The 22,919-nt window shown below is 51.1% G+C and overlaps 1 protein-coding gene and 1 long non-coding RNA gene across 5 annotated transcripts in view; one reads left to right on the top strand and one right to left on the bottom strand.

The window, feature by feature from the left end:
• Positions 1-19,654: 19,654 nt before the first annotated feature.
• Positions 19,655-22,673, bottom strand: GBX2 (gastrulation brain homeobox 2). Its single transcript, XM_059167633.1, has 2 exons — positions 21,735-22,673; positions 19,655-20,649 (listed from the first exon to the last, which is right to left on the bottom strand). The coding sequence occupies exons 1-2, from the start codon at positions 22,255-22,257 to the stop codon at positions 20,126-20,128; spliced, it is 1,047 nt and encodes a 348-aa protein (XP_059023616.1). The 5' UTR covers positions 22,258-22,673; the 3' UTR covers positions 19,655-20,125.
• LOC131827302 (uncharacterized) overlaps positions 21,787-22,919 on the top strand; it is a 140,621-nt gene continuing 139,488 nt past the window's right edge. For 2 of the 4 annotated variants that reach the window (XR_009351967.1, XR_009351969.1), the window contains exon 1: positions 21,787-21,955. This is a non-coding gene — a long non-coding RNA (uncharacterized LOC131827302). The remainder of the gene's footprint in view (positions 21,956-22,919) is intronic. The other 2 variants (XR_009351968.1, XR_009351966.1) reach the window with 2 other exon arrangements.

Below are 22,919 nucleotides of genomic sequence, written 5' to 3'. Positions count from 1 at the left end.
CCTCTCCCCACCTCTCTCAAACAAATTAATCTCCAAAACATAAAATAACATTCTTCAAACTATTACTTCAAACTATCTACTCTTCCCTTCTGTCCTTCAAATGTTGGTTTTGAAGGTTTCAAGCCAACAGAAAAGTGAAACAATGGAGTATTCCAGAAAACACTCTGAGAAACCTCATCTGCAGTCACCAGTTACTCACATTTTCACATCGTGGGGCTCTTCAGATCGATGACGCACAGAAGATACAGACGACATACGGATGACAATGAGCACACACACTAGGCGGAGCCTCTTGAAAGTAAATTACCAACATCATGATTTTTCACCCTTAAATAAATAAGCACAAGGACTTTCCCTGTCGTAACTACAAGACCATTATCACTCCCCAGATAGTTCCCATTGATATGATATAATATGCAGTCCATATTCAAATCTCTTCAATTGTCCCAATAATGTCTTTTATAGCTGATTTTCCTCTCATCCAAGATCCAATCAATAATCACACAGAGCCCTTAATTGTCACGATAACCTACTTCTTTAAACTTAAATGAGCATGAACAACTTTTCATGTCAAAAAAAAAATAGCTAATATGATTTAAACACTCACCAGCCAGGAAGGAGGCTGCGTGGTTCCTGGCGCTTCACCAACACCAGGACGAACATTTTATTTAAGTTTTTCCGTTTTAAAGGCAAAAATGAGGATCTCTTGGTTTTTCTGCATTTCAAGACTACTGGGTTGTGATTTTTTTACGTTTAATGACTCCTGGTATTTTGGTGTTCCCCCCGAGTGTTCTCTCCTCACTTTTCTTTTGGAGCATTTATCTTTCTCCTAATGACATGTGAACGTGGAGGGCATTACCAGCTACAGGTCATATGTTATATAATGTTTCTCATTGTTTCCTTTTTGAACTTTGCAAATTTTCAGGGTGCCGAATTTTGACACTTGTGACCTCAAATCAGCATTTACTTTCATGATTCTTGGCCTTAGTGCTTCCCTTAAAAAGTCCTTCCTCACCCCCATTTCTCTTCTAGTACACTCCTGTCGTTTTCTGGTACTTCGTTACAGTTCAACTTTTCATCCCTCTTCCGTTTGTGAAAGTTGTATTTTTCTCCAATTAGTTAGCTAATCATACCAATTCCATTATTTATTCTTTTACAAATTACATGTATAAACAATAGGAGGGATCCTTATTAAATGAATGACATGTAAATTACAGAATTTCCATGTAATAGACTAATCATTGGCTGATAAAAGAATAAGGTAGGGGCACCTGGGTGGCTCAGTGGGTTAAACCTCTGCCTTTAGCTCAAGTCATGATTCCAGGAACCTGGGATGGTGCTCCACATCGGTCCTCAAGGGTCATGGAGGACCCCTCAAGGGTCAGGGAGCCTGCTTCCCCCTCTCTCTGCCTACTTGTGATCTCTCTCTCTGTCTCTCTGTCTGTCTCTCTATCTCTCTGTTAAATAAATAAATAAAATATTTTTTTTTAAAAAGAATAAGGTAGACAGGTCCTGACAAGGGAAGATCTCTAGGATATATGCTGAGCAAAAATTCATGCTGCAGAGCAGTGCACATAAGTGTCACATGTGACTCCCAAAGCATAGGTGTATGCGTGTGTGTACACACATACACACACACGAGACACTCTCTGGTCCCTCTTGGTCGTCTTTGCTGCCCGCTCCTCCTCCTTTTTTCACTTCCAAATATTGGGAGTCCCAGGACTCAGGTCTTGAGCCATCCTGTACCTACACAACCTCCCTAAATGATCTTATCTAGGCCCAAGGTTTTCAGTATTTGCCCCTGACTTCCAAATTTACCTCTATCCTTCCCTCTCTCCTGAGTTCTAGACCTGTCTATCCAATGCTAAGTAGATACTTGGATGGTGTATAGTTAGGAATGCTTTGGGCTACAAATAATAGTAACAGAGGCTTAAGGACACTACCCCTTAAACATTACAAGAGGTTTAATTGTATCACATAAAATATTTCTGGCAGACAGTCCAGGGCTGGTGCTGTGGCTCAGCAATGCTATAAAAAATAAAATAAATCAAGGGGCACCTCGGTGGCTCAGTCATTAAGTGTCTGCCTTCGGCTCAGGTCATGATCCCAGGGTCCAGGAATCAAGCCCCACACCAGGCTCCCCGCTCACCAGGAAGCCTGCTTCTCCCTCTCCCTCTCCCTCTGCTTGTGTTCCCTCTCTCACTCTGTCAAATAAATAAATAAAATCTTGAAAAAAAAAAATCAAGTTCTTTCATGCTATTATTGTTAGCAATATGGCTGCCACAACTCCAGACATTGCAGTCACATCCATGGCAAAATCCACATCTGTCCTTTTGATCAGGAAAACAAAGACATTTTCAGATTTTCCACCATCCTCCAGCTAATTTTCCTTTTATGGCAGTCTCATTGGCCATATGCAGAGACATGCAAGAGCAAATATGGTACCTCTCTTTTCCAGCCTCCGCTCTGTGGGTGGGAATGAGAAAATAGAGGAATAGGTGTTGGGCTGGGCAACAATAGTGCCTCTGATACCCAACAGTCACCTCAGGTACACTTCCCCAAACAAAACAGTATTCCTTCCCAATAGAGCCCTCCCACATCTGACCTGTGTTGTAAGTAGCATCTCATTGTTGTGAATCTCATTTTTGTGAATAAGTAGCATCTCACTTATGCCAGTACCTCTTGCCCATATGCACAGGAACCATCAGGGACCTCTCTATGTATCAATCTGATCTGTCATCTCCAAAGATACGCCCTAGCACTGACTACCTCTCATTCTCTCCAGCTCTGCACCCGAATCCAAGTGCCAGGTTACTCCCAAGCTGCTCTTCCTGCTTCTTCTCCTGTCCCCTTTGTTGAATCTCCATCAGAAGCCAAAATAACCCTTTTAAAATGTAAGTCAGTTCCTGAAACTTGTGCTCTCCATGCGGATGGCTTCTAGCGACCCTAGGATAAAAATCCAGTTGCTCACCTTGTCCTGCAAAAGTCCCATGTGATCCTGCCCCTCTCCTCCTCCGACCTGTCCTCCACAAGCTGCCCTCCCACAGCGTCGCTCTTTCTCAGAGTATGCCATTTGATGGCCTTCCCATCTTTGCACGTGCTGTTCCCTCTCCTCTTCTGTTCCTTGTCCTGTAACAAAGAGATCAGAGTTATATCCAGGTTCTAGGAAATGGATCAGAAGCAGATGGGAATTTAGCATATGATAAAAGTAGCACTTTGCATCAGTGGAAAATATGAACCACTTAACAAATGAGGAGGGACAACTGGCTATGCTTTTAGGGGCAAGTATACTTCAACTCTTACCTCCCCATGTGCAAAAATAAATCCCAAATAGATTGAAGCAAAATGTAAACACGGAAGGTAAAAGAATACTAGAAATGTATGGAATATTTTTATCATCCTGGAAAAGCCTTGTCTCACTGATATATAGAAACCAAAAGCTTAGAAAAGTGGACAGATTTGATACATAAAAATGAAAAACTCTTATATAATAAAATGCATTGTTTTTCTTTTCTTAGAGCCATCCTGCGCCCTAAGGACTTTAATTACCTAGAGGAAACACATAGGACAGAGAAAGAAACACTACTTGGACAATTCTAGGTAGGAAGGCATTTTGTAACAATATTCACCTGAAGCCTTTCAAAAAGTCAACGTCAGGGTGTGCCTGGGTGGCTCAGTCAGTCGAGCATCTGACTGGATTTTGGCTCAGGGTGGTGTCTAGATCAAGCCCCATGTCGGGCTCTGTGCTTGCACGGAACCTGCTTGAGATTCTCCCTCCTTCTCCCTCTGCCCCTCACATTTGTGCTCTCTGTCTCTCTCTCAAGTAAATAAATAAATCATTTCCAAAAAAAAAGTCAGTGTCAGGTGTGTAATTATAGGGTAAGAGAGACCAAAATCTGTAACAACCAGGTACAGTTTATGAAATTGACCAGATGCTGGTCTTTCACAAAGCTATCTAATGTGAGAAGGGGACGCCTGGGTGACTCCGTAGATTGGGTGTCTGCTGTTGGCTCAAGTGATGGTCAAGGGTCCTGGTGCTCTCTCTCAAATAAACAAATAAAATCTTAAAAAAAAAAAAAAAAGTGAGATGGTTGAGGAAATCCAAACACAGGCTGAACATTAGATACTGTTGGAGAATTCCGTGAGTCTTCTCAGGCCAGTGATGGTTTGAGTCAAGGGGGCCAGTGTCTTTATTCTCAGAATATGCACAGAGGTTTAGAGTGATTCAACAGCCATAAATAATAAAAATAAATTAACCATTATATAGTGTAGGCAAAGGGTATATAGATCTTCACTTGCTATTCTTTTAACTTTTCTCTATGTTTGAAGATTTTCAAAGGAAAAATTGGGGAACATTTGTAGTTAGACAAAGTGTGATAATGAAATGGAGTAGATGTTAATCAGTTATGAAAGCGAGTAATAAAGAAACCCACCATCCCAGTGCCTCCAACGGAGATAACCACTATCTTGAATTTTGTGCCAATCTCTCCCTTGCTTTAAAAAAATACTTTAAGTCCTATAGCACGTTGGTTTTGTTCGTTTCTGAGCTTTATAAATCTGAAATCCTATTTTTTTTCCACTCAACTGATTTTCTAAGATTTATCTAGGCTGTGTGTCGCTGAAGTTCATCCATTTGTACTGTTCCAGCATGTGAATGGACCACAATTTGTTTATTCATTCTCCTCCTGATTTGAGGTTCCGGTTTTTGCCGTCACCAAGCAGGCTGCCAAGAATGTTTTCATGCAGACAGGTCATGATCCCAGGGTTCTGGGATTGAGCCCCACATAGCATTAGGCTCTCTGCTCAGCAGGCAGCCTGCTTCCCCTCTCTCTCTCTGCCTGCCTCTCTGTCTACTTGTGATCTCTGTCTGTCAATTAAATAAAAAGTATCTTAAAAAAAAAAAAGAAAAAAGAATGTTTTCGTGCACTTCTCCAGCACAGATGTTTGGGAGTTCCTGCAGGTTTGTGGTCTCCAAGTTTTCCCTCCCTTACTCTAAAAGAATTTGAAGAATTACGTATCCTCTTCCATTTCTTTTTTAAGATTTTATTTACTTGGGAGAGAGAGAGTGAGCATGAGTGGTGGAAAGGGACAGAGGGAGAGGGAGAAGCAGAGTCCTGGCCTAGCAGGGAGCCTGACTCGGGGCTCAATCCCAGGACCCCGAGATCATAACCTGAGCCAAAGGCAGAGGCTTAACCCACGAAGCCACCCAGGCGCTCTGCCTCTTCCACTTTTTAAAGTTGAAATGTCAACTTTTTATCGTAAGTTTCAGAGTTGGAAAGGATATAACTTGGGTACATCTCAAATATTAACATTTTAAAATAATGACAGTATTCTTTAGATAAAGTAGTTTTATTTCATTGTGTTCCAAGTGCATTATCCTGAACATCATTACTATTGTATAAGGAAAATAGCAAAAATAAGGAATTTTGTCAAAGAGACAAAGAAGGAATATATCTAATCTGATGGTGAATGGCTAATAAATACATTGTTCTTTGTCTCATTTTGGAGTTAGCTCTTCCAGCTTTTCAAGCTAAACCACTTAAAAAAAAAATCTGTCCAAAAAAAAAAATTCTTCCCGGTGCAAGTGGTGACTATGCTGGCAAGAACTGAGGAATGCATAGAACTGTGGAGTAGAACTGCTGTATTATAAATCGGAAACTAATGTAACAGTGTATGCTAATTATACTTCAATAAAAAAACAGGTTAAACTAGAACTGTGTCCAGCAGAGTGCAAACACCATAGCAATTTTCCATCACTCACCATTCCATTTAAAATTACATGACTAAGGTCTTTGAAGCTCAGAAATCTCAGCTTGCTCCCCCTTTTTCCCTTGAAGTTGTCCTTCTAGTCATCCTCCCCACAAAATGTAATCCTAATACTTGTATCCTAAAAGATAATTCACTGGTCACCTTATTGCACGTCTCTGCCATGCAGATATGTTTATAACACGAATTTTTAATTTATTTTAACTTCCCATGACCCTATTTCTCTACTTGTTAAACATTATTTTTAATAATGTACCAGCTAATCACTGGATTGGTTCTCCTCCGTGTCTTTGAAGACAATAAATTGAAACGACTTGCAGGAAGTTTATTAGACAATCACTAGTCATTCTCTTTTACAACGTTGACATCAGAATCTCTCATTGCACCTCTGGCTGACAGTCTAGAATATTCTTTACAACCTGGGGTGATGCACCAAAGATTAGGCATAGTGGAGGGAGAGTGGAAGAGGGTGTCGTGGTGAGAGCAGAATGGATAGAAAGGAGGACATTTGGAAATGTGATTAAATAGGTTCCCTCAAAACCATCAGTTTCTCATTACTCCTTGGAAAGTCTTCATATGCATCAGTGTTCTAGAATAAATACCTAGAAGTAAAATCACCATGTGACTGTGTGTGTGTTTGACTTCACAGTATGAGAGACAAATCATTTTCCAACATGGTTGTATGAATTTACATTCCCACCATCTGTAGAGGAGGGTTCCAGGTCTCCACACCTTTGCGACCACTTGGTATCATCAGGTTTTTAAATTTTTGCAATTGGATAGATGACAAATGATATTTCATAGTGGCCTTAATTAAATTTCTCTGGTTACAAATTAGATTGAGCATATAATATAAATGTACTTGCCAATCATATTTCTCATCTATGAAATATGTACTTTTCTTATTTCTTACTGATTAATCTGTTCCTTTTTCACTAGTAGCAGCTCTTTTATTGTTCTTTATACCAGTTCCATACAAAGATTTTCTTCTAGTTAATGGCTTTTAAAAAATGCTCTCATTTGATGAGCAGTGCATTTTGAAACCTGTTGAAATCTTTTAGAAAACAGCAATTCTTCCGTATTTGTTTCTTTTTTTTTTTTTTTTTAAGTGGATCTTGAGGGACACCTGGGTGGCTCTGTCAATTAAGCGTCTGCCTTCAGCTCAGGTTGTGATCCCAGGGTCCTGGAATCAAGGTCCACATTGGAGATGGTGGGGGGGTCCTTGCTCAGTGGGGAGCCTGCTTCCCCCTCTCCTTTTGCCTTCTGCTCCCCCTGCTTGTGCTCTCTGTCTGTCTCTGACAAATAAATAAAATCTTAGAAAAATAAACAAAGTGGGACTTGAACTCATGACTCTGAGATTAAGACCTGAGTGGAGATCAAAAGTCAGATGCTTAACTGACTGAGCCACCTAGGTGCCCCTATTCTAATTTTTTTTTTAAAATTTTGTCTTTTACATCAGTATCTTCAAACTATTTTTAATGTGTGTGTGGTGCATGAAGGAACATTTTTTTTCTGGAGAGATAATCAATTGCTTCAACACTATTTATTTAAAGATCTGTGATGGGGCGCCTGCATGGCTCACTCAGTGAAGCATGTGCCTTTGGCTCAGGTCATACCCTGGGTCCTGGGATTGAGGCCCACATCAGCCTCCGTGCTCAGCAGGAGGTCTGCGTCTCCCTCTCTCACTCCCTCTGCTTGTCTTCCCTCTCTGGCTATCTCTCTCTGTCAAATAAATTTAAAAATCTTTTTTTTTTTTAAAGATTTTATTTATTTGATATATAGAGAGAAATCACAAGTAGGCAGAGAAGCAAGCAGAGAGAGAGAGGGGAGGAAGCAGTCTTCCTGCAGAGCAGAGAGCCCAATGTGGGGCTCCATCCCAGGACCCTGGGATCATGACCTGAGCTGAAAGCAGAGGCTTTAACCCACTGAGCCACCCAGGACACCCGTCCTACAGTTTTGATAGGAATGATTTTGAATCTTATGAACTGGTTTGGGAATAATCGACACATTTATGACACTGAATCTTTCTATTCATAATCATCATGCCTCTCTCCATTTATTTTTATATTCCTTAATGTCTCTCAAAAAAATTTTATAATTTTCCCAATTACCTTATATTTTGTTTTTAAATGTATACTTTTATTTCCCCCTCTTTATTCTTACACCTTTTAATTTTTCTTATCTTACTGCTTTGGTTAGGACCTCTAGATACAATGCCGACTAAAAGTAGTAATAGTGGTTTTCTTATTCATTTTTTGATAGCAAAGTTTATTGCTAAACAAATTTAAAATAGACTGAGAGAAAATTTTGCCCTGCCTCCTTTGCCCTCTTGTCCACAACCACCTCTCTGGCTCCTTGAAGACTGGTTTATGGTGGCAGCTCAGTCATAAGTTATTGAATGGATGTGCTTCCTCCAGCCATGAATGAGGGCCACTTCAGTGTGTCAGTGTCTGATATACCCCATGTATCAGTGTCTGGTCTTACTAACTTTTTATATCATAAATTCTTATATTATTTTTATATTAAAAACTTTGTTAAAGGATTAAAGTGTTATTTCGTTTTGGTCTTAATTTATATTTCCTTGAGTTTGACCAATTTTATTTTATTTTTTTAAAGATTTTATTTATTTATTTATTTATTTATTTATTTATTTGAGAGAGACAACACAAGCCGTGGGTGGAGGGTAGAGGCAGAGGGAGAGGGAGAAGCAGACTACCTGTTGAGCAGGGAGCCCAGTGTGGGGTTTGATCCCAGGACCCTGAGATCATGACCTGAGCCAAAGGCAGATGCTTAACCAACAGAGCCACCCAGACATGCCTGATTTTGGCCAATTTTATACATTTATTAGCAATTAAAGAAAAAAGTACGCATTGTTCTGCCCAAGGCCCTCCAGTGGCTTCCTGCATCACTTGACAGAAAATCCAAACTTCTTTCCAGAATCTCCAAAGTCTTCCATCATCAGGATGCTTGACTACTACCTTTGTGACCGCAGGGGTCCCACCCACCGCTCTCCTCACCAGTCTGCTCCAGGCACAGTTGTCTCATTGCTGGTCCCTCTGCCTGGAATGTTCTCCCCCCAGATCTGTGCATTTCTTGCTCCCTTCTGCTTTCAGGGAGCTACCCACTGTCACCTTATCAACAAGGTTGTCCTGACCTTCTTATCTAAAATAGCTCCTCTCACCCCTTGCCTCTTTAGCCTTGTTTTCCTTCCTATCACCTATTTGTCTGTGTAGTGCCTGGTATTATATGACATTCGTTCATTGGTGTGTTTAATGTCACTCTCACCCCCTGGAATGCCAGCTACATCCCAAGAGCAGAACAGTGTTTGACAAGTAACGTGTCCCCATAAATATTTGTGGGATCGATGGGTTTGCTTTTCACCTTCCATGAAAGGCCCGTCCACGCCCCTTCCCACCTTCCTTTCCCTTTTATTCTAGTCATTAATGTGGAAACATGTTTTTGACAAGTATTTTTCCCAGTTGCTCCTGATATTTTAACATTTTTTATGATCTTTTTAATGAACAGGAGCTTCCGTTTTTTACGTAGACAGCTTTGCTCTTCTTTCCTTGTGTCCTCCCCACTCAGCAGATAATTATTTAGCTAATCCTCTTTTCTAGGTTCTGAAGGTTTCCTTTTATCCACTGAATTCTGTAATCCATCTGTAATTGATCCACAGTAAGGTGGGAGGTGAGGATCTTTTCTTTTTCCCCAATTAGCCAGTTTTAGCAAATACCACATATGCAATAATTCTTCATTTTCCACAGATTTGTGGAGCTTTCTTTATCACAGATTCAATCTTCATATATTTGAGTCTATTTCTGAGTAGCTAGTCTGTCAATTATATAATGTAATCCAGGAGCACTAACCCTGCATCCAGTCTGTCTGGATATAATTTCTCAATCTACTGATTGATAGTTGCGTGAACTTGGGACCATACTTAACCTCTCTGTGCCATGGCTTTGCCATCTTCAAAATGTGGGTGACAATAATACAAAATTGCCCCTTCGTAGGTCCAAGAGGCTAGCCATTACCAGCCATTTCTTATGGTTAAACATAATACCTACCTCATTGGGTTGCTGTGAGGATTCAAGTAATTAACGAATTTTTTAAAAAAGATTTTATTTATTTATTTGTCAGAGAGAGAGAGCACAGGCAGAGAGGCAGGCAGAGTCAGAGGGAGAGGCAGGCTCCCTGCGGGGCAAGGAGCCTGATGTGGGACTCGATCCCAGGACGCTGGGATCATGACCTGAGCCGAAGGCAGCTGCTTAACCAACTGAGCCACCCAGGCGTCCCAGTAATTAACGAATTTCAGGTGCTCAGAGGAGGGCCCATCACCCATGGACGTCAGTTGTTGGCTCTTATTAGAGCAAATGCCCTCCTCATTATGTATTTTGGAATCATTGGCTCACTTTCAGAGAAGTCTTCTGGGACTCTGGTTGGGACTGTACCGAGGTAATCAATTCACCTGAGGAGTCCTGGCGGCTTTGAAATTCCATCCTCTCCCAGCTCACAGGCTGGTCTCCAACGGACTCCAGCATCCTCCCAATGTTTCTGCGCAGAGTTGAGGGAGGAGCAGGGTAAAGCATCTGGGGATTCTCCTGCCTGGAGGGAGAGTCTGGGGGTAGGGGAGGGTAGATCTGACCTAAGGGCTGGGGTGGGGGACACATGGGGTCACCTTTTACTAAATCTTTATTTCAAGACCAAGGCGGCCCTGTCAGGAAGAAATCACGTCAATGAGAACATTTCCTGAAAGCACCACTCAATTCCTCCAGCAGAGGCTGTGCAGATGCTGGGGGAGGTTGGCCAACTCCAGGTCTCATGGGCTGAATTGCTCAGAATCTGTGGGCTCTGACCTCACCAAGGTCTTGGTTAAACGTCTCCAACTTGGGCTGTAAACCCCACCATTTACCTGCCTGTCAGGTGGCTGGAGCGGGGTAACATGCAGTGGAAGGACCATTATCGTTAGTATTACTGTTGGTCTTGGTATTGTTCATTCATTTTGAGAAAGCTTTCCAAAGACCCAGTGACACCACAGAGGCCCTCGTGTCCCCCCAAGGGCATTGTGGTCCTAAGCCCAAGGAAGTGGGATGCTGAACCGAGGAGGTGCATCTCAACCTTTGGCAGAGTGGGAGTTGTCTCTGAAAAGAGAGAGACTCCTCCCCAGATGGGTTCATTGTCAGCTCATAGCCCAGGGGCCCTGAGAGCTGTGTTTCCACAGTAGCCAGCCCAGCTACTCAGCTGGGGTGGGGGTGGGGGGACATCACTGCTACAGCTTCTGAAGCAGGTCATGACTTATCTGGAGCAGGGACGCTGGAGCCCAGGGGACATCTGTGTGGAGGAACTGGGTGACCCCTGAGGGCACCGAGTTCTAGGCAGCGAGTCTGGGAGAGGCTTGGACGCAAGCCCTGCTGTACGGATTCTGGGGGTGCCCTGCACAGACTCACAGCCCGGGGAGCTGAGAGAGGGGCTGGGGTGAATGCCCTCTCTCCCCATGGCCTCTGCTCAGGCTCCCCGAGCCTGTGTCCCCTTCTTGTCTGTGCTCACTGGGGATGAGGGCCTTGCCTTTAGCCTCAGGGCCCACTGGTCTCCCACGATCAAAGTTGCTGTCTTACCGTGGCTCTGAGGGCCCAAGGGTGTGTCTAGCAATGTCTTGTCCAGTCTTCCATGCCTAGCCCAGTGCCAACAGAAGTGTTCTCAACCAGGGACAGTTCCCCTCTCCTTGAGAGAATTTTTGGTGGTCACATAGTGGGTCACACCTTTGAGTTCGTGGGACAGTCCTACACCACCACAAGGACTGTTGTGCCACCAATGCCAGACCATTGGTGGGGGAGGGGCTCTGCATACAGGTGGTGCCAGTGCAGGGAGAGGGAAGCCTCCCGTGGCGCTCTCAGGAACCCAGGCCACTACTAGGGTCCCCTCATCTCATCCCCAGATGGCCTCCTCTTCATGGCAGAACTGCCTTCTGGAGGGAGAGAGTAATTAGGGGAAAGAATGGAAATCTCCTGACTTTACAAATGTGACTTTGCAAAATGAGGCAGGAAGACAAATCTGTCTTCACTGTTATTCATTAAGGAAAGTCCTTTATAAATCCCAAATTAACGATTTCTCATTTAAAGATGGGCGATTATCATTCTTTTCTGGCAATTTGTAGCTTTCAAAATGCTGAAATATGGAAATTATTGGCAAGCAAATTCCAGCCATGTTCCTGGAAAATAGGAACCCACTTCAAAACTACGGATAAACATTTTAAAGAATGATCCATCCTCTAAAGTCTAAGAGCAAAAATCACAAGCCTATTATGGAAGCACTGCTTCGTATGTTTCAGATGACCCCATGAAGGTCGGCACTCTGGACGGTACAGAGTCCCACATTACTGGAAACTGAGTCTAGCCAGAGGGTACACAACCAGGAGATTTGCTGACCTAGGATCGTGTCACCTCTGTGTTTGCATTCTGCCTTTGTCAATGCTCAGGCTCCTACCAGCTTTCTAAATAATCCCTCCAGACACCTCTGGAGGGAGATGGGTTTCTGTGCAAATGAGTAACTGCAAATATTAGGAATGATGAAGGCCCTTCTGAAAGGAGACTTCACGTCATTAGTCTTGATTTACACAACCACTGAGACCTCCCCTGCCAACGTCCTGCTGAAGACTAAGAACGAGCCAGAGCAGGACTCCCGTGGACAGCCACACTGCCCCCTCCTTAGGGACTTGGGTGGGGGGCTAAGGCATCCCCACAGGGGTTGAGATGGTCTTCACCAGTTAACAGAGGAGGCAGCCTGCTGAGGTCTGAGAGTTCACTGCCCAAGGACTGGAGCGCAAGGCAGTCTGAGTTTGAGGGCTGCTGCCATGGCCAGACGTTACTGTTCCCCTCCTCTGTGTTACATCATCAACCTCCCAGAAAGCAAGACATCTTGAAGTTTCCACTCTGTGCAGGTCATCCGGCGAAGAAACAGTGGTTCAGATGGCTGAACTGGTCTAGCTCTAGCTAGAGTCTCTACAAGGATCAGCCCCTCCCCTCCACTTCCTAGGCCCTTTGCCATGTTCTCTGCTCCCTCTCCCCCAAGATCTAGCCAATTCCAGACGCTGGACTCTGTGAAGAGAAAGGAAAACTTGAAACAGGCCCCAAGCACCCCCAGAACCCGCCCGCCACCCCAGATCCACCAGCAGGAGTGCTGTCTAGAATCCCTTTCCCTCCAGCGCCCTCCGTCTCTCACCTCTTCCCCAGCAGGCCCATGGCTCTGCCTCCCCAGGATGGGGTGGGGGTGGGGGGGCGGAGGTGGTCTGGTCCTCAGCACCCAAGGCTTGTGCAGACACAGAGATCAGGTGTGGCAGTGGTCCAGGATAGACCACCCAGCTGGAGGCTCTTCTAGTGGTCTAGCCACTGCCTCTGCAGCCAGGGCTGCCTCCCCCAGCTGCTGTGAGATCTGAGCGCCCTGGAAGGCCTTAAGGGCTGAGTACAGCTACTGCCCTTCCGACTCTACTTGCACTCCAGGCCCCAGCTACCTTGGCTGGTGCGGTGGGAGGGGTGTCCTGGAAGCTTCCAGGCTGAACCACCCAGCTTGGGTTCAGACACCTGCGCTGGACTGACCCTGCCTGAGAGAGGCCAGTCCAAGGCCTGATGGGGTCACCCCCCTCCACCACTTGTTTCCTTCCGAGGTGTGGCCGGGCTCGGTCTTTGTCATTCAAAGAGAGGGCCAAGCTCCCACCCTGGGGTCAAGCGGCCACTTCCAAACCCCCCAGGCGCTCAGCCCACTTGGGTCGCCAGGCCAGGTGCTTGGGTAGAAGTCGGGCTGGGGGCGGGGAGAGAAGGAACGGGCAGGGGATCTGAGCCGGCCCGGAGTCCCGCTGGAGGGCCGGGTTGCGGGGTGGGGGGGTGAGGGTGGGGGAGGGAGGCTTAATGGGATTGGCTTGGTGTAATCCCATTTCAGCCTTTGTCGTTTGGCAGCCACGGGGACCGAGCTGGGGGGCCGGGCCCTTTAAGAGGACGCGCGGCCACACACGAGACAGACCAGCACGACAAAGGCCCCAAGGGATCCGGTGGCGGGAAATCAGGAGATGGAGGCGGGTGGAGGCGAGAGAGAGGCGCCCGGCATGACGTCTGCCTCAGAGACCAGGCCCTGCCGCAGGCCTTAGCCTGCACACTAGGCCGCTGCCTCTAGCCTTGGGGGGGTGGGGACCCTTTAGGCAGGGCTTGCTATACTGGGCGCTGGGCCCAGGAGAGTTACCCCAGAAAAGTCTGTTAGGGTCGAGAGTGAGAATCGCGCGCCGGATGAGCTACCGCGCCCACCAGTAGCCTCCTTGCCTCCATGGAGCTCTGAGCTGCGGGGCGCCCAGATCTGCTCCTCTCCCCTTTGGGGCCCAGGGGGCGCACGATGGTTTCGGACAGAACAGGCTCTCCTCACCGTCTGAGGACCTCGCCCTGAGCTACCCCGGCCTCGGCCTCCGCTTTCCCTTCCCTACCCCTGCGCATTGCGCAGCTCCGCGGTGGACACGTGGATGTCGATGGGGGCCTGTTCCAGGAAGAGCGCGGTGGGCAGGGGTAGGCCAGGGCCCGCGCACTGGTGGAGGTGGGAGTTTTGGTGGTGGACTGTGGGATCGCGAAGGAGGCAACAGCCCAGAGTCCACACTCGGGGATAGCTCAAAGGCCAGATGGGGTCTGGTGGGGCTGGATATGGACCTGGGGAGGGGGGTGGGGCATCCCAGAGACTAGAAGTGGGGGTGATGCCTGCATCGTGGAGGTCTGGGCTGTGTGGGGAGATCGCAGAGGCCAAAGGCGATGAGGGGACATGGAGTATGGGGGTGGAGGGTGGGGGCCAGAGACCAGATTCTGGCCTGGGGCAGATTCTGGCAGTGGGGAAGAAACAGGCAGTGGGGTAGAAACAGGCAGTGGGGTAGAAACAGGATGGAGCACAGAGGCCCAGGCCGTCGAAAGGGCTTCTGGCAGTGGAAGGTAGGGTTGATGAGTTGGAGAAATGCGGAGGCCAGACTTGAGTGCACAGTGGGCTCTCAACTTCCATAGGCATCTCTGAATGGTGTTTTTGGTTCCTCCAGTGGGCTGGGGTCTCTTGGCCGTTGGGGATCCAGGAAGACAGAAAATCATGGCAAGGCAGGTTGAGACATAGCAGGGAATCCCATAACTCCATGCACTCACACCCGTGCTTGCCCCAGAGCTCACTCTGTGGGGAGGGAGGCCTTTGCAGGGACCTTTGGGTCTGAGCTAGAAATCTGAGCAGCATCAGGGAAGGTAGCAGCAGCAGCATGTGCCCCAGGTTTCTGGGACCCAGACTGGCCCATGACCCACCCCTAGCAGGGCGCCCATGGTTGTGGGCCTGTCCCCTCCCTGTGGCCCGGTGCTGGCAATGCGCACCGAGTGTAAAATGTGCTTCCCACCCCTGGCTCCACCAGGTTGGGCCACAGCGCTGGCAGGAGACTCTGGGTGCTGTGACCCCGGTCTGAGGCCAGTCGGGGGGAGTGCTCTCCCTGACCTTCTTCCAAAGCCATGGAGGGCGGAAGTCAGCTTAGGTCTCTCACTTCTGAACTATTCAAATAGGCAATCAATTTTATGATGTAATTTATAATTTATGCAGGTTGTCTTCATACATATGGTGTTGCTTTTGTGTGTCGGGGTTTCAGGTGCTTTATTACTCTGACGGTGTGATTTGCATTCATGTTAGGTTGCCAGGATCATATTTCTCCTGTTTACACCATAAGGGCCCAAAATGAAGATTAATGCCTCCTCCCTTCGCCCGGGCCGCTTCTGGTAGACCCCAGACCGCAGCTTCCCCCTCGACCCCAAAGCCTGGCTCCCCGACAGCCCCGGCGCCGAGCTTCAGAAGAAAGAGGCCCTGTCCCTGGCATGAGGGCCTTCCAGGAAGCCCTGCCTTGCAGAGGGCCCAAGCAGGCCTCCTGCTCAGACTGCCCACTGGAGAGAAGGCAGGGGTGGGGGGTGTTCCCGGGGACAGAAGCAGGCATGCGCCTACAGGAGCCTCCTTCCCAGGGAGGCCATGGCTGGGTGTGGGCAGGCTACTTGGCTGCGTGGTCACTCCACTATCCTGCAGGCGAGAGAAGAGCCAGTCGAGGTAGATTCCATGGCTGGGCCTCAGGAAGCCACCTCCAGCTTTCCCCAGGGAAGCGGATGAGATCTGGGAAGGCCCAGGATCAGCGAAGGTGGTGACCAGATCTGAGGTCCACTGGAGTGAGCCTCCTGACTTCCAGCGTATGCAGATGCCCCTGCCAGGAGGAGGACAGTGGAGGACTCCACTTGGGACAGGACCGGGGATAGGGAGCAGTCCCAGGAGCCCTCTGCTAGGGTAGGCAGGCACAGCTGAAATGATTAAGCCAATTAAGCTCAAACAAACAGACACTAGGCTAAACGGGCTTTGACCCTGAGAGAAACCGCAGCCTTGAAATGCAGGTGCTCAGGCCAGCCACAGGCTCAGCCAGAGACTCTGGATGATCTTGGGAGGCACACCAGACCTGGAGGTCCACCACCCTCAGTTAGCTGCAAGTCTCCTGTGAAAGGACGACCCAGGGGGGCTGAGGACTATGAGGCAAATGCTGAATGTGGAGGCACGTGCTAACTCTCAAGAATTCCCTCGTGGATGGGGTGGGGGAGGATCCAAGCGCTCGTGGCCCAGGCGGCCCCAAGGATATCCCCAGCCCCTGCAGGGAAAGTGGGAGAGGTTGCTTGGGGGCAAGACCAGTCCCATGAGGGCTCTGTTCAAGGAAGTGTAGATGTGTTTTCAAAGGATGCTTGGTTCTCCAAAAGAGGGGGGGGGGGTTGCCCAACTCCCCGGAGATCTAGGGCAGAGGGTCCCTGATAGGGTTGATGCTCCCTCACCCTCCCCACTACCCTTGTCCAGCTTGGTGCACAAGGGGGGCCGGCAGCCCCCAGGGGCTCTAGCGGATGGCTGGGGGCGCCGGGCCGGGAGCTCCCAAGCGTAATTATTTGATCTGCAGATGTAAGTGGAATTTATTGTAACAACAAATATAGTGATGTCAAAACCCAACCTTGGATTAAAGCCGGCAGCCAAAGGGGAAGTGTATTAATTTCCAACAGCATCTCAGGCCAGAGCCTATTAGAACAAGCTATTCTTCAGGCCCCCCCATCAGAATTAATCATTGGGAGTTAATTTGAAGCTCAGACAAGTTGCTGTTAATTTAGTGCAGGGAGGACGGGATGGAATAAAAAGCTGAGGTGCTGGCCGAGCCTCGTGGGTCTCATTAATCAGCCAGCTGAGACGGCCTGGCTTGATTACAATTTGCAAAAAAATTCATTAGGGCCCAGGCGATTGACAATTTTTCTCTCTGCCTGTGATGTGACTCATTAGGCAGCCAAATGAAAGCCATGATGACGGCCATGATGACAGCGGCCATCAAGCGCTGCTTGTTTATCTTCCTCCCCTCGGCCTGTCTCTCGGGCCTCGGCCTCCGCACCAGGCTCTCGGGGGCGCCCCGGCATTGGGGGTTGGGAGGAGGGGCGCAGCTTCGCAAGAGAATAAACGGGCTCCACGTCCCCAGGCTGGGGGAGCTCCGGCCCCTCTCCTCGTGCTTCCGAAGGGCGAGGGTCTCACAGCTGGGAAGGGCCAGGCAGCATTTTTCCCCCGCCCACGGGGGTGGGGATTCCCGGAGGTGGCCCCCAGTTTCTAGGGAGCTTCATTCCCGAGAGGTTCGCGTAGCCAAGGCTCTGGGTCCCTCTGTGCTTTCTGCACCTACCACGGACTTTCAGAGAAGATGGGTGGGAGTTACACCTGTTAGGGTGTAAAGGTGTAGGGGAAGCGGGGGCGCTCCAGAATCTGACCTGGGCACCCAGCTCTCGATACCCAGGGTTCTTCCCGCAGGCCCAGAGTGCCAAGTGGGGGCGCCCCCGCCCGGGAGGCCGCCGCTCCTTAGGCTGGGACTCTGCACCACTCGCCACTGTTCCACCGGGGGCGCCTATCCATCCCGCCCCCGGACTGACTGGCTCAGGTGTGCGGGGTGGGGGTGGAGGAATGGGACATGGTGGGAGCGGCGTCTCCTCTGGCCTCATGCGCGGGGAGGCGTGTGGCCGGGGGAAACCTGCCTGAGCAGGTGACGCCAGCGGGTGATCCGGGTGGCGCACCAGCTGGTCGCTGGCAAGATCAGGGGGAGCGGCCGGGCCTGGCTGACCGGGCGCGGGGGCAGGGAAGGACCCCGGCGCAGCCTCCACCGCGGGCCTCAGGGCTCTTGGTGGGGCAGGACGGGGCGGGGGTGGGGGGGGACAGCAAGAATCCCCTAAGCTCTCCGCGCCCGGCAGAGCCCGCTGAGGCCTTCGGAGGACCGGCCGCTCCGCTGTATTGTGCTCGAAAACCAAGTCTGGGCCATTTTCCACGCCTGGAAATCTTGGGAACACGGCGGGAAACGCTGACTCGGTCGCTTCCGTCCCTCACCTTGTGCCTTAAGTGTCGACTTAGGCCGCAGTCCCCACGGCCCTCCGCGGCGGGGAGGTGACGGGTTGTAAGCGGAGTACTTTAGGCCAATACTAGTATTGGCCGAGGGCGCCGTGTCTGCCCTCCCAGGGTTGCGATCCGTGGTGGGTACCGCGCGGTTGCTTGGGAGCCTGCTCCCCACGCCGAAGGCCGAGGTTGGTGAAGCCTCTGGCTTCTTTCTCTTCGCCCTTGAGAGGCCACAGGTCAGCGGGCCGCGCTCCCTCTCGCTCACCCGCTCCAAGCCCCTGGAGAGACCCGGGCCTGTTCGAGAGAGTCTCCAGGGGTCCTGGCCTGGCGCTTCGGGGTCGGGAAGGGAGCGTGCGTCCAGGGCTAGGCTCGGGTGCGCGGTGCCCAGGGCTGGGGGTGGGCCTCGGGGGCCCTTCCCGCGCCCTGTGAGCCGCCCGGCCCAGGCGGGGAGCTGCCCAGCTCTCAAGTACCCCTGCGGACCAGCCGCCACCCCGTGTGCGCCCTTCTCCGCGACCCTTTTTGTGCTGCCGACCGCCCCAGAGCCCTCGGGGTGGGGCGGTGGTCGGGGCCCGCCCCTCCGACCCCGCCTGGAGAGGGAGGTGCGCGGGCTGCCGACGCTCTTCGCACGCCCGGCCCTTGGAGCTGGGCGCTGCCGGGAAGCCCAGCTCGGCTGGGTGGGTTTCTGCTCCCGTCACCAGATAACGCCCGGAGCCTGATTTATGGGCGCTTGGCCCAGCTTGGGGCGCAAGCACCGCTCCTTTTCCGACCGGGGATGTTGGTAAGAAAACGATTTTCCTCCCTGGCAGTGGTCGGTTTAGAGCATCAGGAGTCTGTGAAAAGCCACCAATACCCCCGCTCGCTTTCCCTCCTCCGGGAGCCCGCTGCCTCCTCTGGCCGAAGTTTGCCAGCCTCCTAGGTATTGATTAGAGCAGGCAAAAGGGAAGAAGTCAGTTTTCTAGGATGAAAAAGAGGCTCCCTTAAATTAAAAACCCAACTAGAGCTCTCGCTCTCCACTTAAAAACCTAGTAGTAAGGTGCAAGGTGGCTGGTGTCCAGCCAGCCTGCAGAGACCAGGACAGGGGACTTTTATCCAGTACGGGCCCCAGACCAGCTACCTGGCCATAGCCTGGCAGTGCCCTCGAAACAGTCAAATCTGGACACACTTATGAGACCCAGAGATTGGTCTTTTTTTCCCCCTTCTCTCTCTCTCTCTCCTTTTTATTATTCACAAGACTGCGATTGTTTAAATGTCATAACTTATAAGAAAAGAAGCTACATTGAAATAAATTAAACACAACGGAGACGTGCTTCAAACATGGCTCAGATAGGATGTGCAACCCCAGGAAAGAAAGCCAGGCAAAACCAAATCAAAGCAAATCTCCCGGCTGCCCCCAAAACATCTGCTTTTCAGTCAACTAAAAAAAAAAAAAAAAAAAAAAAAGAACCCCACAAAGAACCAAATAAACAACAACAACAACAACAACAAAAACCCAAAACGAAGATGGAACCAAAAATGAGCGTAAACCCCATGGTTTGTTCTGGAGTGTTGTGTTTACCTTTGGAAAAGTATGGAAAGGAGGCTGCTATGCGTGGAAGATTACAGCAGAGGGTTTGTTTTCTTCTGGAATGTGAGTGGAGAATATTACTGGGTAGTTTGGTCCTATAACTTTCAAAATACTGCGGCTGAGATCCAGTTTATATAGATATCTATGTACAAAGTAGGATAGTATAATAAATATTTAGTGTGTCTTCAGGTGTAGCTGTAGCCCCTTCAAAAGCAGTCATTTAAGCCTTTTTAATGAATATACTCTCAATTTGCTTGGGGTGTCCAAAGTTGGGTGGGGGTGACTTTGAGTTTTGCTTCAAACATGGCAGAAGCCACCGCGGTTCCCTCCAGAGCTGTGGCTTCTCCGCGGTGGTCCAGGCCCCGGGTTCTCCCTGGATCCTCAGGGCCGGGCCTGCTCCAGCTGCTGATGCTGACTTCTGATGGCGAACCTGCTGACGTGGACGGGGATGGGGACGACGATCTTGGGGTTCCTGGAGGGCTCCCCTGTCTTGGAATTGGCATTGCCAGCCTTGACGCGTTTCCACTTGGCCCGGCGGTTCTGGAACCAGATTTTCACTTGCACCTCGCTGAGTTTGAGGGCGTGGGCGATCTGCGAGCGCTCGGTCAACGAGAGGTACTTTTTGCAGTGGAACTCCTTCTCCAGCTCGAGCAGCTGCTCACTGGTGAAGGCAGTCCGCCGCCGCCGGTTCTTGCCCGTGGACGTGGTGCTGCCCGCCGCGCCGCCGCTCGGCGGGGTCTCCTCCAGCGCATGGCCGGGGTCTTCTTCCTTGTGAGCCGCCTGGCCAGTCAGATTGTCATCCGAGCTGTAGTCCAGATCACTCTCCAGTGAGAAACTCTCCTCCTTGCCCTTCGGGTCGTCTTCCAGCTTTGACTCGTCTTTCCCTTGCCCTCTGACAGCCCCGACTGAAAGCAAAACCAAACGGCGTTTTATTACATTTCGCACACTGGCCTTCCTTTCCCCTTCCCACCGTCACTTGGGCCTTTTCCCCCCTTAGCGGATTGTCTTTCTATGACATTAACACATTGTGATTTCCTGGCCTTTGAGGGGCAGGGGGGGGGGGCGTGAGAAAGCTCAAAGGAGGAAAGAAGACAGTACAGACGACGGCCCTTTGCCCAGAACCATCACTCAAGGGGCCCCAGGCCACGTCTGCACCCTCCCAGCCTCCAGCAGCTTAAGGCAGAAGTAACAGGAGGCCTGAGGCCCAAGAGAGCATCCTCTTTGTCCCCAGGGTGGGGGCTGGGTGAGGACGGAAGAGGAAATTCATGATCCATCTTGCCCCCCACCCCCGCAGTGTAAATTTAGTGAGCCTCAATTACATCGCAGTCAAAGTGGGGACACAGGGAGGTATAGATCCCGGACAGTGTCTCAGTGTCTTTTTTCTTTCTTTCTTTCTTTCTTTTTTTTTTTTTTTTTTTGACAGATAATGTTGGCAAAAGGGAAGTTTTGAAGCCTTAGGAGAACTTCCCACCAGACACCACAAAACACCGGCAGACGCACAGCCTCCCAGGAATCTGCTTCTCCCGGGCAAGCCCAGTAAAGGGGTTTAATAGGTTTGGGGGAGTCCAAACCCGGCGCCCCCCCCCACCCCCCCACCCCCCCACCAGCACACGCACTACTGAGACACATAGCCCAACCCGCCACCCCTAAAGGCTGAAACCTATCCGGGGCCCCAGGTCACGGCTCGCAGGAGGGGATGGTTAGACTCCTCCAAACTCGCCGCCAGATAGGTCAACCGCCCCGCGCAGCAGCTGGCCCCGGGAGCTAAATGCCACCCCACCCCCTAGCTTGTTGCTCGGCTCTAAATGCCCCCCGGAGGCCTCTCGGCACAGCTTGGCCGCGTCCTCCTGCCGCTCAGGAGGGGGAAGCCGGGGCGGGGTGTCGGGAGGGGGCTCGGCCTCGCCCCCTCGGCCCCAGCGGGAACCCGGAGCTGGCTCGCCCCCGCCCCCTCCCGCCCCCGCGCCCGGGGTCGCGCGCGCCGCCGACTCACCGAGCGACGCCTGCACAGCCTCGGCCGCGGAGAAGGCAAGCAACGAGCCCTCCTTGGCCAGGAAGCCTTTGCCGTCCTCAGTGTCGGCTTGCAGCGCCTCCGCCTTGTCGAAGTTGCCGCCACCCGGCAGCGGCTGCGGCGCGAACTTGCGGGCGGCCGCCGCCTCCTGGTGCTGGGGAGACGCAGAGAAGCCTCCAGGCAGCGTAGCCATGAGCGTGGAGGTGAGCGCCATGCCCTGCGCCAAGCTGGAGCAGAAACCGGTGGGCAGGCTGGGGATCTGGTGGTGAGGGTGCGCGGGCGGCAGCGCGGGCTGCAGCGCGGCCTGGGGCAGCGCGGGTGGCGGCGGCGGCGGCGGCGGCAGCACCACCGGCCGGTAGGGCATAAACATGGGATAGCCGGTGTAGACGAAATGGCCGGGGCTGGGCTGCGGCGGGCTGCCGATCAGCGAGTCTATGCTGAAGGCGGTACTACTCCCCAGCGGGCGCTGCATCATCATCAGCGACGGCGGGAACGCTGCGCTCATAGACGCGCTCGGGAGAGGCCAGCGAGAGGCGAAAAGTCCCCGCGCCGCGCCGCCGCCAGGAAGCCCCCCGGGCGCTGGGAGCACAGCCGGGTGCGCTGAGCAGGGGTCGAGCGGAACCCTGAAAGCAGGCGCCGCCGACCCTCAGTCCTGAGCGGGTTGCATGCCCGGCGGGAGCGCGTGCGGACGGTACGCCGGGTGAGGCCGTGCGCCCCGGAGTGGAGAGGGCACCCGGGCCCCGCGGGCTCGCTGGAGCAGCTGCCCGCCGCTTGCCCGTCGGAGCCCGCGCGAGTCTCGTCTGCCACCCTCTGCCCCGGCTTTCAGCCGTCGGTGCGTCCGTCTGTCGGATCCGCAGTCCGTCGCCTCCCGCGGGCCGCTGGGGAGCGCGCGAAGCTGGCGCACTTGTCTTCGGCGGGCGCCGCCAGCACCTTTAAATCGCGCTCCTCTTTCTCATTCACATTTTGCCTGCTGCCCGGCCGGGCTTACCTCACGTGGGGCCAGGCACCACCGCCTATTGGCTGCGCCGGGAGGGGGCGGAGCGAAAACGGGGCTCCGCCCCTTCTACCAGGGCTGGCGGGGAGCCGGCCGCGCGAGCCACCGGCCAAGCGCGCGGGCCCGAGAGCCGGGACCTGCGCGCCGGGCCCGCGCCGCGCAAACTTGAAAAG

Source organism: Mustela lutreola, chromosome 3, assembly GCF_030435805.1.
Source record: "Mustela lutreola isolate mMusLut2 chromosome 3, mMusLut2.pri, whole genome shotgun sequence".
Lineage (NCBI taxonomy): Eukaryota > Metazoa > Chordata > Mammalia > Carnivora > Mustelidae > Mustela > Mustela lutreola.
This window is presented reverse-complemented; position numbering and strand designations above follow the sequence as displayed.